General features: G+C 45.1%; 1 protein-coding gene across 5 annotated transcripts in view; it reads right to left on the bottom strand.

The window, feature by feature from the left end:
- Positions 1–5,706: 5,706 nt before the first annotated feature.
- The window catches only part of SMARCE1 (SWI/SNF related BAF chromatin remodeling complex subunit E1), a 28,078-nt gene continuing 18,696 nt past the window's right edge, over positions 5,707–15,088 (bottom strand). For all 5 annotated transcript variants that reach the window (XM_077312827.1, XM_077312824.1, XM_077312828.1 and 2 more), the window contains 4 exons: positions 13,097–13,269; positions 9,093–9,194; positions 7,674–7,884; positions 5,707–6,612 (listed from right to left, as the gene is read on the bottom strand). In XM_077312827.1, the coding sequence (XP_077168942.1) occupies positions 6,401–6,612; positions 7,674–7,884; positions 9,093–9,194; positions 13,097–13,269 (698 nt within the window). In that variant the 3' untranslated portion in view covers positions 5,707–6,400. The remainder of the gene's footprint in view (positions 6,613–7,673; positions 7,885–9,092; positions 9,195–13,096; positions 13,270–15,088) is intronic.

Here is a 15,088-nt window from a genome sequence, read left to right as displayed (position 1 = left end):
CTTTACCTGGGAGCAATCAAATGGACTATTACAATGCCCTGTTCCTAGCCCAGCAGAATAGGCCACTGGGCCATTTCTGGCACTGGGAAGGGTGGTGGTAGTAGTGGAAGGTGATGTCACATCCGGTGGGAGTGTCTTGGTGATGTCACTTCTAGTAACATGGGACTTCCAGGGATGTGGCAGGGAAGTGTTGTCTGCTGGCTTCACTTCCAGAGTTTCTCAACTCCTGAAGAATGTTTCAGAAGTTTCTCAACGATAAAAAGGTTGGGAAGAAGAAGAGTTGGTTCTTATATGTTGTTTTTCACTACCAGAAGGAGTCTCAAAGTGGCTTTCATTCACCTTCCCTTTCCTCTCCCCACAACAGACACTCTGTGGGGTGGGTGAGGCTGAGAGAGCCCTGAGATTCCTGCTGGGTCAGAACAGCTTTATCAGTGCTGTGGCGAGCCCAGGGTCACCCAGCTGGCTGCATGTGGAGGAATGGGGAATCAAACCCTGCTCGCCAGATTAGAAGGCCATACTCTTAACCACTAGATCTTCCTTCCTTCCTTCTTTCCTTCCTTCCTTCCTTCTGATCTAGGGTTGCCAAACTCCAGGTGGCTCCTGGATCTCTTGCTATTACAACTGATGTCCAGACAGCCAAGATCTGTTCCACTGGACGAAATGGCTGCTTTAGAGGGTGGTCTGTGGCATTACACCCTTCCCAAAATCTGCTCTTCCCAGCCTCTACCTCTCAAACCTCCAGGAATTTCCCACCTCCGAGTTGGTAACCCTATGTGAATCTGAAGTGTTACCACCCGTACACAGATTCATCAGTGCCATAAGAGCTGGGCCACAGCCTTTCTTTGACCAGATACAGGTCTGATAAAGGTCTGCTCCAAGGAGACAGTGGTTTAGGGGCAGGGTTTGAGCTTGTCATGGTGTAGGGAGAAGGATTTACCCATGGAGACCTTGGGTGTTCCCTTCCTTTGGCATGAGAGCTTTCCCGAGAGAGTGCCCATGCAACTTTCAAGGCTATGCTTTCTAAGGTGTGTCACGGAAAATGACAAGCGCATTTGTATGTGGGACAGTCACAGAGTTTCTGAGCTCACCCCGAAGAGCCAGCCTGTGTGTCTGTATGTGACAATGCGCCTAACCACAGGTATACCAACACCATTCCATCGACACAAATGCTGCCGTGACTCATCTGACAACTTGATCTCGCGTTACTCAAAGTTCGACAATTAATGGCTTAACCACTCACTCGAGGATTCCGTTCCGGCAGATTCTTGGAGGTTCCTGGACACTCCATTTCGCCAGTTCTATTGTGAGAGAAGCAAGAATGCGTTATTTCTCCTTTGCCGACACACCCCTTTTCCAGCAAGACACTCTGTCTGGGCCGCTAATTACTCTTAATTAAATTTTGCTATGAGAATGGAAGCACTTGTTGAAAACCAAAAGTGGGGGAGGGAGAGAAAGCGACCAGACTTTTGCAAGATCAAGGCGATCACGTCACGGGCGCGCATGAATGACTTCCAAGAAGACAGGGGAGTGTTTTGATGAACTGTAGCATGTGCGTAAGTGATCCATTACAATGGAAGACACACAAACATAGACGGAACAGACAAGGTGGTATAAATAAAATAAACAAGAACACTGTACAAACTGTACAGAAATATATATTCCCCAACCGTCATATTGGTGCTTTCTTTCTCACTTTCGTCAACTTTAATTTTTCCATCTGGGTACAATCTATTTGATGGTGCAGTTCTAAATTAAAGAGCACAGAAGGGTGTGCCTCTGTTTAGGATGGCACGGATGGTTTCAGGACATGCAAAGTTAAGAAGAAGAAGATGATGAAGAGTTGGTTCTTAGATGTCGCTTTTCTCTACCCAAAGGAGTCTCAAAGCGGCTTACAGTCGCCTTCCCTTTCCTCTCCCCACAACAGACACCCTGTGAGGGAGGTGAGGCTGAGAGAGCCCGGATATTACCGAAGAAGAAGAGTTGGATTTTATAGGCCACTTTTCTCTACCTGAAGGTTCTCAAATCACCTTCCCTTTCCTCTCCCCACAACAGGCACCCTGTGAGGTGGGTGAGGCTGAGAGAGCCCTGAGATTCCTGCCCGGCTTTTATCAGTGCTGTGGCCAGCCCAAGGTCACCGAGCTGGCTGCATGTTGGGGCAGGAACGGGGAATCAAACCCAGCTTGCCAGTTTAGAACACACTCCTAACTGCTACACCAAGCAACTTAACAGAGTTGCACTTACCTGTACCTGTTGGCCACTGAAGTTTTGTGTGCCAACCTGCCACGGAGAACTTTTGAAGCCAAAGCTCCAGCAGGGGGTGCTCACACCCCTTCAAACAGTGAATACACCTTCCCTTCCTGCTGAAAGCACCATGTGTTCTGAGGATGGAGTGCCCCTACCCTCCCTTCCAACCGAGCCACCATGAACTCCCTACCCTTCAATAATGGGTCCATAAACCCTACTGCTCCAAGGAGCCCCACCCTTTGGTTAAGAGCTTGCAGCGTGGTCGGAAATAGGGAACATGTACCTGCACACAAGATGTCAATGAACAATTAGGTATCTGCTCTGGAAATGATGAGCCAAGGCCGGAGGAAAGAACGAGCCATTGGACGATTCTTCTTAAATGTTAAGAGGAAGGCATTGGTTGCCTGAGCAAAGAGGGTTGATCTCTTGATTGGGAGGTCTTCCACTATGGCCCTAGGTTCAATGGGGAGAGAGGTATGTATGACACAGTCACAAATACCTCCTCGGGGTAACTGCCGTTGCCATGGCCCTGGGTGCCCCCTCAACGGCATGCTTACCTGCACTGATCACTTGCTTAAGAGGATCTGATCACCTGTTTGAATCAGGTGAGCTAGGTGACATGATTCCTTATGTAGACCCTCCAATTGTTTCAATAAACTCTCCCAGAGGATATGCCGGTGTCCTCCATTAACTGATAGTTCAGAATCCTAAAACGTAGTGCAGAAGATGAGTAAAGCTTTCTACCCAGTCCGTCTAGGCACCTGTTCTCTCTGTTGATGGGGGACAAATGCAGTGGATCTGTATGTCCTCAATAATTATGGATGAGGTAGATTGACTGACTTGTATTCAGCTGTGTCCTGTTTGATTCGGTGGAGGTTTTCCAACTTTCTAGGAGCTACCTGACCCAAGATTGGATGGTTCCAAATAGGGATCATGAGGTCATGAAGACCTTGGTTAATTGGGACTGCAATTGAGGTAGGCGTTTCTGAGTACCACCTTCTCAGTATCTTGTCATTAGGATGCACATCTGAGGTGGAAACATCAAGCTCCAAGGCCTTGGCCATCCATAATAATTGAGCACATCATCAGATTGAAATAAATCAGTTTGATACTGGAAGCAATGAGGACAGATTCAGGAGTCTGTCACTGTTCAGTTTAGAAAAAGAAAAGGTAACTCAAAATGAATACAACAGAGGTTTACAAAATGAAGGAAGGGGTTTTCATACCCAGCTTTACTCTCCCCTAAGGAGTCTTACTGCAGTAACAGTTACATTCCTTCCTCATCCCACAACAGATATGTTGTGAGTTAGGTGAGGCTGAGAGATTCTGGGAGAACTGTGCCTGGCCCAAGGTCACCCAGCTGGAGAAATGGGGAATCAAAGTAGGTTCCTCCTGATTAGACTTCACAGCTCTTAACCACTACACCAGGGGTGCCCAAGGTCCATGGACTACAATGACTATGCTGACAGGGACTCATGGTAATTGTAGTCCATGGACAACCAGAGAGTCAAGAGTTTGGTTCCACACTCCTCCACATGAAGCCAGTTGGGTGACCTTGGGCCAGGCACAGTTCTGTCAGAACTCTCTCAACCCCACCTACCTCACAAGGTGTGCATTGTGTGGAGGGGAAGGAAAAGGCGATTGCAAGCCACTTTGAGACTCCTTAAGACAGAGAAAAGCAGGGTATAAAAACCTTCTTTCCCCATTTACTGTTCATCTATGTTCACCCGGCCTTGCTGTGGTATCTCAGTGGTACCTCTTTTTCCAAACCCCAGGGATACTAAAGATACAATCAGGGAAAGGCAGAAATCCAGCCCAGCAAGGAAAGAGCTCGTCCTCTCACGTGCTAGTTTTCTAGCTGCATGGAATGCTCTCTCACCCCTTCTTCAGGCAGCATTCAAAAATGGGATTCTTTCTCCTGGTCTGACATGGAAAGTGCCCTCTACCAGCTCAACATTTTGCCCCTGCACTCTGCTGCATGGATAGCTCCGTTTGAAAACCCCGGATCAGCCTCGAAAGTCATCTGTCGCAATTCATACACCCGGCAGCGTCTCTGTTGGAGGAGCAAGAGCGAGAGTCTTAACGGAGTATGCAATCGCTGTCCTAATCCTTTCCTGGTTGTCCTGGATCTGATTTGCATCACACCTTTAAGCACACAGACTTTCCCACATGCGTCAGGGCTTTGATCTCGCTCCGTTTAACATAACTGGTTTCAGGCTTCATGAATTACGACAAAACCAGGCTAATGCCAACAGGAGCTGTACGCTGGAAGCCGTACGACTCATCCAAACGGCTGGAGGTTTTATCCTTTGTTCGCTATTCCCTTCCACCTCTCTTGCTGCTTTTTGGATGAGGCTGGAGGTACCCCGGAACTCTCCACTAGGCCCCAAATACTTGGTTAACTGGGTGACCTTGGGCCAGTCACTGTTGGTTAAAAGGGGGAAACTATCTACCCAGTAGACTTAATAAAAGCATGTTGGACTGAGGCCATCAGTGCCTTTGGGGTGGGGGAAAGATTAATGAGATGTTGACAGTAAGGACTTATACGGTTTCTGAGAGCCAAGTGCTTCTGGCGTTTCAACATCAGAACACACAAGTTCTGAAAGTTACCGCAGGTGGTTCTAAAAAATCATTTTCTCCACACCCCAGTGCAGGCATGCAAAACCGTGGGGCTGGATTAGAAGATCTTAGGACAGAACACAAGCCTGAAGAAACACCAGGAGCATATTGGAGAGGGTGTCACAAAACCCTGGTTGAGAAAGCCTGATCTAGATGCACGTAATGGTTATTGGGACATTTCAAATTTAATTTCTGTAAGGGGAAAATATGAGAGTTTTATTTCCACAGAACTGGCCCTAATTGAATAATATGGAGTCCTTTTGGTTTCTCTTTAAGTTGTATAAATCTTTCACCTTTTAGGAGGACATTTTGATTTTTTAAAGAGTCAAGCTATATTATGAAAATTCCTAATACGGTGAAAATATCTCAAAGCCGCATTGGCTTTTTTCTTCTTGCTGCTGCTTTCTTCCCGGAGCAATTGCATGGCTTAATCCGGCCAATCAAGATTCACATCTAGTGAACGCCATGTTGTTATGATGCTAACAAGTCTATCTGTTTGGACCACTTGAAGTTGGTGAGAACCAGTGCAGCTGTGAGAAGAAAGACATCTAATGACTAGGTGGATATTATAAGAATCATCAAAAGGACCCTGGAAAGAACAGAGTGGTTTTTGATACCACTGAGCAGTGGTTTCCTTTTACCACTGAGCAGTTCTAGCATTGAGTTGGAACACATGACATGGCCATAGTCGGAGTGTTGTGATTTTGCCTATCCGTGATGTATCAGGCTTTATGCTTTTTGGGTACTTCCTTGTTTGCTCCACAGAAAAGTATACAGCAATACTTTCTCCATGGGAAAGCAGAGCTTCACCACGTATTCAGGAAGCAAGTACAGACGACGGCAAACTTCTGATTTCTAGTTTATTATGTCAAAACCATTTAAAAACAGAACAAAGCATCCTTTAAAAAAAACCCACCAACTCCGTAACACAAAACCATCAACCAAGATGGAATAGGAGGCATACACAAGCCCCATGTGCTGCCTTCACTTCTAGTTACAATTTAAAAAAAAAACAAAAAACGACAAACTTTAGGGAGACATCTGTCTAATGTGTCCATAACTGGAATTTTTCAGACAGGTTTAAAAAAAAAAAAACACAACTCCCCCCCCCAACCAACAAAAAAAACAAATCATTTTGGGATGTGGCAAGAGTCTTCAAAAGTTCACATCGACTCAGATTTTTTAAAACGGAGAACCCGCTCTTCGTGGGAAGTTCTTGGGAAGGTGGCATGAGAAATCCAGACGCCTTTTCAGTTCCCCAAAACATCTCTCGGGGTGGGTGGGGGGAAAGCAAGAAAATAAAAAAGACACGACACAAAAGCAAAAGTGTTTCCTTACAGCGGATCTCGTGGTGTACAAATGGGCTAGAACTCGGATTCCTCCCCCCTCCCCCCATGCCTCGGGAATTCTGGACCTGTAGGCCGAGCACTCAGAACGCCCAATATCTGGTAGGTGGTGACCGCCATAAAACACTCCCCCTCCCCCTTCCAAGGATCATCTTGCCAATCACTTTACAAAGAGAGACAAACATCGGGGCTCATTCTTTCTTTTCAGGGTCTTCTGGGGCGATGGGGTCAGCTGGCGGCTCTTCAGCCATGGCGCTGTTGCTCTCTGAGCCAGTGTTGCTGTCGCTGGTTCCTTCCTCTGCCATGCTCTCTACGCCTTCTTGGCCGCTTTCCTTGTCTTCTGGAGTGGACGTCCCTTCCCTGTTCTGTTGGGTCTCGAGTGCTTCTTCCGGAGGAGGCTCCTCTGTTGGGGAGAAATTTTTCTCTCTGTCGGTGAGGTATCCATGTGCTAAACACCTGCATTTGTGGCTGGGCCCATTCTTTATCTGGCCCCAGGACCCTCTTTGCTGTGCGCAAGGAGGAATGGGACGGCAAACCTCCATTTCTTATTTCTGGGATACTCCAAGCAAGGGTGGTTAGGCCAGGGAAATCTTTGCATATCAGAAAGAGGGCAATGCTAGCTCTATGAGAGATGTCAGCCTCTGACGATCATGGGAATGATGGAATTAATCTGCACAAAGGAGGGTCTGGGCCATTAAGCGCTCCCTCACCCCAGGATAATATGAACAAAAGAACCACTAGAAAATTGGCTGTTGGCTAATCCTCTCCAATGGTATTCAGTGTTCTTCCACACCTGTTGTTTCCCCTTAATGTCTCTTCCCAATGAAGCAATCCTCCCAGTTAACTCCCATTCATTACCACTGGATCATAGAGACTTGATGAGGACTCTGCCATTCCTAAAACAGGATACATCTTTGGCTACTTAAACCAATGGACCTGACACTCACCTGGCACTGTGCTCTGGCTCGTTCTTTGCTTCTTCCCTACACGGACCTCCCTATAAGACTTCTGCACATTGTGGATGGAAGATATGAAAAACCTAACTTAATTCTCTACTGCACCATCACAACCCTTTACTTTCTTCTGTGTGCTTGTTTAGTATGAATGTGTGTTTGGGGACTTTTAATTTTATTTTTCAACAAAATCCCATTTTGTTAATTTCAAAGTCAGCCTCTGCCTGACATTTCTGGCAAGATCCCCTTCCCCACCCGTGTATAAAAAGGCGAAGTAATTTTGCTCGTTGCCTCCTCTCGCGAAGTCTGCTAGAATTGCTAATTTCCCCATCATAAAGGAGGGAGGGACTGCAGGGAGGAGGAAATTATCTCCAATTGATGTGGGTGTTAAACTCTTTATATGATCCAGTTTTTAAATTTCTTCTTAGCTATACGTCCTTCTCTAAGCTGCCCTCTACAGCTACCTAAAGAAGTACCTGCAGCTCAGCTTGCTAAAAAAAAAACCCGTTACCTGTTTCCATGGGAGTATTCCCCTCTTCCTTCTTCTCCTCGGCTTTGCTCGCTGCTTGCTCCTCCTCAGCGCTGGCAGCGTTCTGATTCCGTTCGGCTTGTTCCGCCGCTTCTTTCTCCCGTTCCTCCTGCCGCTTGCGGGCCTGTTCCTCTGCTTGAGCGATTTCTGCAGCTATTTTTTCCATGTCCACCTCCACCTTCAGGCTGCACAGCTAAGGGAGAGAAGAGAGAAGTCCCATCACTTCTGACTCCGAATCTCTCACCAGGTTGTGTGGGCATCCAGGCCTAGGGTTCCCATTGCTCCTCTGCACTGAAGTCAACAGATGCTTTAGGATGCTTTGGGCTGATCCTGCGTTGAGCAGGGGGTTGGACTAGATGGCCTGTATGGCCCCTTCCAACTCTATGATTCTATGATTCTATGATCCTGCGTTGAGCAGGGGGTTGGACTAGATGGCCTGTATGGCCCCTTCCAACTCTATGATTCTGTGATTCTATGATCCTGCGTTGAGCAGGGGGTTGGACTAGATGGCCTGTATGGCCCCTTCCAACTCTATGATTCTGTGATTCTATGCATTGAGCAGGGGGTTGGACTAGATGGCCTGTATGGCCCCTTCCCACTCCTAGGAGTTTGCAGGCATTACCAGGGACCCACTTTGTAAGCACTTTCATCTTATAAGCTGTCAATGTGATAATATATTGGCCTGGGTGACTCCACCTTTGCTACATGCTGGTGCTTAGTTGTCTTGACACCTGAGAGAGGACAGTGTTAGCTGCTCTCTCTGTCAAGTGACCTTTGAGCACAGTATAGTAAAACTTTCTTGCATATGACTACAGGTCTCTGCAAACCTAAAACACACAAGAATAAGAATAGGACACTATAGGTAAATGCATATATAATATACAAAATATTTAAAAAATATATTGGATTTTACCTAACTTTGAAACCTTTGTCCAAAGCATCGTGGGGCTTTTCCTGCGATGCTGTGTTTCTGCAAGTCCCCCCCCCCACCCCCAAAATAAACTTCAGAATCTTTTGCCTAAGTTCTGAGTGTGAAGGGTCTATGCTTTTGAGAGTCAAATCTGTAGTAGAGCACTGTAAGTTTTAAAGAATATTTTTAATTGTGGTTTTTATAGACCATGTATGTGTAACGCATATTGTGAATCTCCCAGAACGTGCATATGGGGAGGGGCAGTATATTAAAATGAACAGATCGATCGATTGATAGTGCGGCCAGACAAAATCTCTCAATAGAGTAGAGATTGCTAAACATGTGGAAAGATTCCTGCACTCTCTACTGTCAGCTCTAGAGAACCATGTATCTCACCACGCATGTATACATGAACGTGGAATGAAAAAGAGAAAGATCAAGAATCCACTGGAGTCCATGCTACCTGCAGAAAACACTTTGCAGAACCTTACCCTCTTGAGCTCATTGTTAAAGGATTCTGTACTTTCCAGAAACTTCCTTTTCTTTTCCTGGTGACGTTCCTCTATTTGCAGGAGTTCAGCTTCCAGTTTCCGCTGAAAGACGGAAAAGGAAAAAGTTGTAAGAAGAACATATGTTTGTAACTAACATGTCAGATCAAACAAATAGAAGACTTGGGTTTTGTACCCTGCTTTTCACTGCCCAAAGGAGTCCGAAAGTAGCTTACAATCAGCTTCTCTTCCTCTCCCCACGACAGACACCCTGGCAGGTAGGTGGGGCTGAGAGAGCTCTGACAGGACTGCTCTGTGAGAACAGCACAACCACAGCTGTCAGGAGCCCAAAGTCACTCAGCTGGCTGCACATGGAGGAATGAGGAATCAAACCTGGCTCACCAGATTAGAAGCTACCGCTCTTAACCACTACACCATTGCTGGCTCCAAAAGTTCCAAAGTAACATGGCAATCTTCTACCAGGCACATGGTTGAGGCCAAACTGAGCAAGCAAAACCTCGAATGGGGTGCCTCTTCCCTCCTCTCTCCTTCCCCACCAAGGGAAATATTAGATCTTAAAACTTTTTTTTATTACTAACTTATGCATGGCAGTGCTACTCTTATCAGTAGAATTTATGAGTTTTTGAATGATTTAAAAACTGCATTTTTATGTTTTAACGGTGTATAAATTTTGATGTAAACTTCTCCAAGCATGCTGTCCAGGGAAGGGGTGGCTTAAAAAGCAAATGAACGAACTAATGTGGATGTTTCCATAACTTGGGGAGGGGAAAACACAGGTTTCTGAGATAAAAAATAAAGGTTCTTAAGCAATATGGTGAGGAAGTCATATCCCACAATACAAACAAGCCCGTTTTTAACCTCATTCAACCAGGAGGCAAAAAATCTATTCGTTGCAGACTTCTGCGTGTGCTGAAACCTCCAAGAGACTTGAAGTCTTTGCAGATACACATCTCCAAGGATTAAGGTGGGAGGCAACCTTGACTACTGGCTTACATTGGTAGTGTAGACATACATGCCTTCAATTTCTGCCAGGAAAGAAAGCCTAATGAATTTTCAGAAGCATGCCGGTACTAAACGCTTCACAAGTTGGATTAGCATGCTAAGCTGGATGCTGTGCATTTACTGATTGCAACATTCTTCTCCCGCGTTTCCCCAAAAAGGCTCAGAATGGCTCACAAACACACACCTAAACAGCCCCAAACAATGAAATCACTGTTAATTGGGTAAATTATGGGGCTTTATTGTGTTTTTAACATTTTATTAAGTGAACCTCCACGAGACCTGCTAGGGTGCGGTGGTATATAAATCTAAAAATAAATAAATAAAACAAGAAAACATGTAAAACCACTAGATTAACTACCCGCAATTTAACAACACCGACACAGTCTTCAGCAGTGCTACAGCAACTGTAGTCTCAATGGTAAAAAGGTTGAGAAAGGCTGGCCTAAACAGAAATCTGGTTCTCTTTACTCTCTTCACCAGGTCAAAATCACATGAGCTGAACAATACCTGGAAAAATGCACAATCAAGCCAAGGAAGACTGAATGTGTTTAAAGTAGGGGGCAGGCAGCAAAAAACCCAGATCCAATAGGTGAAGGTAGCCATCACTACCCCTCACAATGCCCAGGGTAAGCAATCTTATAACCAACAGGTCCCTTTGATGCCCCTTGTAAAGCATCAACACTTAACCTGACATTCCAGCTGTACCATATAGCAGAGATATTCTATCAGCCAGGAATCTAAGCAAAATTGTCATTAGGACCGTTTATGCACTGGAGGTTTCATGCCGGGCTGCAGGATGGAGTTTTAGTCGTGGCAGGTTGCCCCAACCTCTTCCTGCACACACATGGGGGAGCATTTGGCCTGGTGCACCTCATCCACCCCCTATCTGTGCTCCTGATAGGGGGGCTGGGCAGTGAAGTTCCCAGTGCATAAACGGTCCAGGTGTCACACTAGCTTCCAAAGAAACTGGGGTCAACGGATCATGGGTTGTTATAATTTTACTAAACATAAGTCTCCTGATGCAAGGCTTGCATTCTCACCATCTCTCCTACATGATTAGCACAGGGGTGGCCAAACTGTGGCTTCTCCAGATGTCCATGACCACAATTCCCACAGTGAGTTCTCACTATGCCTGTCTGTAGAATGCCACACAAGGCAAAACGCAATCAGAGCAGACCAGTGTCTGCTCTGAAGTCTTTGCACAGGACGGCAGAAGCGATAGTTGGACTGTCACAACATTAAAATCCATAACTGGCAAACATCCCTGAAATCACGCAATTGGGCTATGCTGATGCCTCCACGTCTGCCACAGAGTCTTGGCACTCGCCTGGCGTCTGTGAAACTTTCCTTCCTTATTCGATTCACCGGCCTGAGTCTTGTTGGGCTGAGTTTTGATTCACAGACAGTGACAAGCATTCGGTTGATTTTAATCATTGGATTCCTTGCCTCTGGAGGTCGACAGAGAACTCTGTGCTCAAGTTTTTCCTCCTGAGGTAGTGCAGGATCTATGCAGATCCACAGTAGGGCTTTCTCGGGGGTGGGTCCCACACTATAGAAAAAATTAGGACTAGGGGATTCGTAACCATCCTTTATGGTATCAGAAGAGCCCCAAGGTGTATACAATGCAATTTCTACTCTTATTTAGCAACTAAGGAAGTCAAAGCACATATGTTGAGAAATAGGTTTTGACACCTACATGCTAATGAAAAGATGCACCAACGCCTTTGAAAAACCAACTCCCTGTTTCACCTAGTCCAAGTCTCGCATTGTTAGGAGAGAGAACGGCATGTACAAGAATATTTGGAGAGTGAGTCCACACCTTTTATTATATCTGATCTACAAAGAGATTCTACAGAACGCATATGAATGGTGGGCCTCGCCTTCATCTCTCCCCAGTCAGGGAAAGGTTACCTCTACGGGCAAAATAAAACCTCCAAGAAAACATACACCTGACATGTGCACTCAGATCCAGCAGGTAATTGTAGGAACATCCTGAAGCTGTGACTGACACTTGAGCTTGCAGCGGGTGCATGACAAGGCATTGCTCATTAAATTTGCAGATGACACCAAACCGGGCGGAGTAGCAAACACCCCAGAAGACAAGAGTTCAACGGGATCTGAACAGGCCGGAAAAGTCGGCAAGTGAGAACAGGATGCAATTCAATAAGGAGAAGTGCAGAATTCTACACCTGGGTCACAAAAAGGAGAAACATGCCTACTGGAGGGGAGATATGCTTCGGTGTGTGTGTGTGTGTGTGTGTGTGGATGAAATCTTGGGGTCCTTGGGGACTGAAAGCTAAATATGAGCAGAAAGTGTGATGCAGCAATAAAAAAAGGTGAATGCAGTCTTGGGCTGTATCAGCCCTATGAGGAAAGGCTGAGGGATTTGGGAATGTTCAGCCTAGAGAAGAGGAGGTTGGGAGGGGACCTGATAGTTCTCTTTAAGTATCTGAAAGGTTGTCACTCGGAGGAGGGCAGGGGACGGTTCCTGTTGGCAGCAGAGGATATATATAAGCTATCCATGCTCATGCCCATATTTGCAATTTTCTCTGTATAACAACCAAAGAAATCTATACATTTGAAATTCCATAAATATATCAAACACTGCAATGTTATACACCAAGTTATAAATGATGCGCCTTATGCTGCTAAAGCAGTAAAATTAGTTTAGGTTCAATAAGACAGTAAGCATTTTAGGGTTTTTTTTCCAGACAATAAAGGGAGGGGGAGGAGGGAGTGTTTTTCCCATGGCTTCAAAATTTCTGGAAATTTTGCATCTCTAGTTCAGCATCAGGGTGGCCAGACAGAGATCTGAGCATGAAAAGCCAGTCTGAATAAAAGTCTTGGGTTAACTCCCTATAGTCAGACAGACCCCACCTATACACAAGGTGACTCAGACTCCGAAAACCTTTATTAGCATGCTTATTGGTGTTCCATCCAAACTTAACACACACACGAAGAGCTTTCAAGGATCCAAACTTTACCTGGTGAACCATTAAAGACTGGACCTGTCGTTTGAGGACCTGCATCCGAGCTGTGGTGACCACTGACCGGACGTCGGGCACGACACTTTCGCTCAAAATCTCGCTAATTAATCGGTGGTTCCTTTGGAAGCGGGCCGTGGCAGTGTGTTTCATAGAAAACCCATCGTCGTAATCTGAAACAAACGCAGCGAGTTAGAGGAGGCACAAAAGCATCTTCAGCCTTCCATTTTGGCTCTTCCTTCCTGCCACTATGACGCCATTACCAATTTCAAACATCCTGAAATCCTGAATAGTAAAGTGACATAAATACTCCGCTGGATTAATATTTCATACTACAGAAGGGAGAGATTAAGACAACAAATAGGTTTTGCCTGAATGCGTCTTCGTGGCTTTTGTTTAAGAAACGGTAAATTTAGCCTTCAAAGGTTTATATCAAACTTGAGTGAGTTCAGACTTAAAATGCTTCTCTATGTTAAAATTAGCTTTGAACTGAAAACGGGTTTAAAGGAAAAAGGAAACTGCCGTTTACATTCCGAAAGGCTCAAAACGTTTAAATCCAATTTCTGATCTAAATTCACTGATAAACTCATTATTCCATGCCGAATACTTATGTGCACCGCTTCTCTTGAAATTGTTTTAAACGTAGCTCTTAAAATTAAGTTTAAAAAATAGCTCAAGCTATTGACACAACTTGCACCTTGACACAACTTGCATTAGATTTTTGTCCCCAGTGTTATTTTACTCATTCCAACCCTGCTGTGCTAACCATGAATTCCTAAAGCTTGGACGGGCACAAGTGATCCTTAGGATACAATAAAAAAACACTTGCTAAAAATTAAACAAAAACAGCTAGAAGACAATAAAAGCTGTGATTCGATTTACCTGAAAAATTATATTCTATTTCGCTCAATGAGAATTGAAATGGCTTAATTAACAGCAATTAAAATAACCCGTGATAGCAGCAAGCCATGAACTCTGGCAATATTAAGCAGCAAAGAATATTAAAATCAGCAATAAATAATGTCAGATTTAATTGGCCCCATCAGTCAGTAAACTTTAATTTGCATAAAGCATACATATATAATAAATACAAATAAAAGGATAATAAAGTAAGCTGTAAAATTAACTAAGAGAATGGGCTATAAAATTATAAATGTCTTCTTAAAGTTTCCAAGTAAATGCTTAACTAGGAAAAGGCTCAGGTAAATGAGACTATCTTTATTTTTACCTGGCATCAAAACCTTGACGCATTAGGGACCAATTAAATGTCTATGGGGATGGTATTCTGAAGAACAGATACCAAAACTCTTAAGGCCCAATTTTCCTCCTGATGCTTGACCAACTTTGTCTGGGGAGGGAGGATACATGCCAGATGTGGCCTTGGCTTTGTACCTAAATATAACTTGACTTTTGGATTGGGTTTCATAGAGGAGCACCCAGAGGACAAAGGGACACCAGAATAACGGTGTTCTGTCCCATTCTTGGTCCTACTCCTTGCTTAATTTGTAGAAAACCAAAACGTCTCCTCCAGGAGCTCATTCCACCACGTGGATGGACCCCCATCCTTTCTCAGCCTGTGGGCACCATTGGAATTTTGAGGCTGGGTGGTGGGGAGACACTACAAAAGGGCTGCACAAAATTGGATCCCTGTCATGGGAGGTGAAGACAAGCAGAGATATACACGAACAAGGGGGATGGGAAACATACGCACAGAAAAAGCTCATGGGGGCATAAAAACACCGAGAAGACAACCATCAATGCAGGGAAAGGAGGATGAAATACACAAAAGGCCACTAAGGGGGAAATGGGGTACACTACTTTCCTGGTGCTTCAGGGTGCCAATTGCCTCACAGATGATTGGCAGGACTCCTAGATCATTTCCCAGTGAGCAATGGGGAGGATCAGTGTAAAGTCCCTTTCTCTGTGTGAAACCAACCAACCACCAGTTCTTGCTACTAGCCATGGTGGCTGAAGGGAGCCTCCACATTCAGG

This window comes from Paroedura picta, chromosome 16 (genome assembly GCF_049243985.1).
Source record: "Paroedura picta isolate Pp20150507F chromosome 16, Ppicta_v3.0, whole genome shotgun sequence".
NCBI classification, from domain to species: domain Eukaryota; kingdom Metazoa; phylum Chordata; class Lepidosauria; order Squamata; family Gekkonidae; genus Paroedura; species Paroedura picta.
Note: the sequence above shows the minus strand (reverse complement) of the source record. Positions and strands in the feature narration are given on the sequence as shown.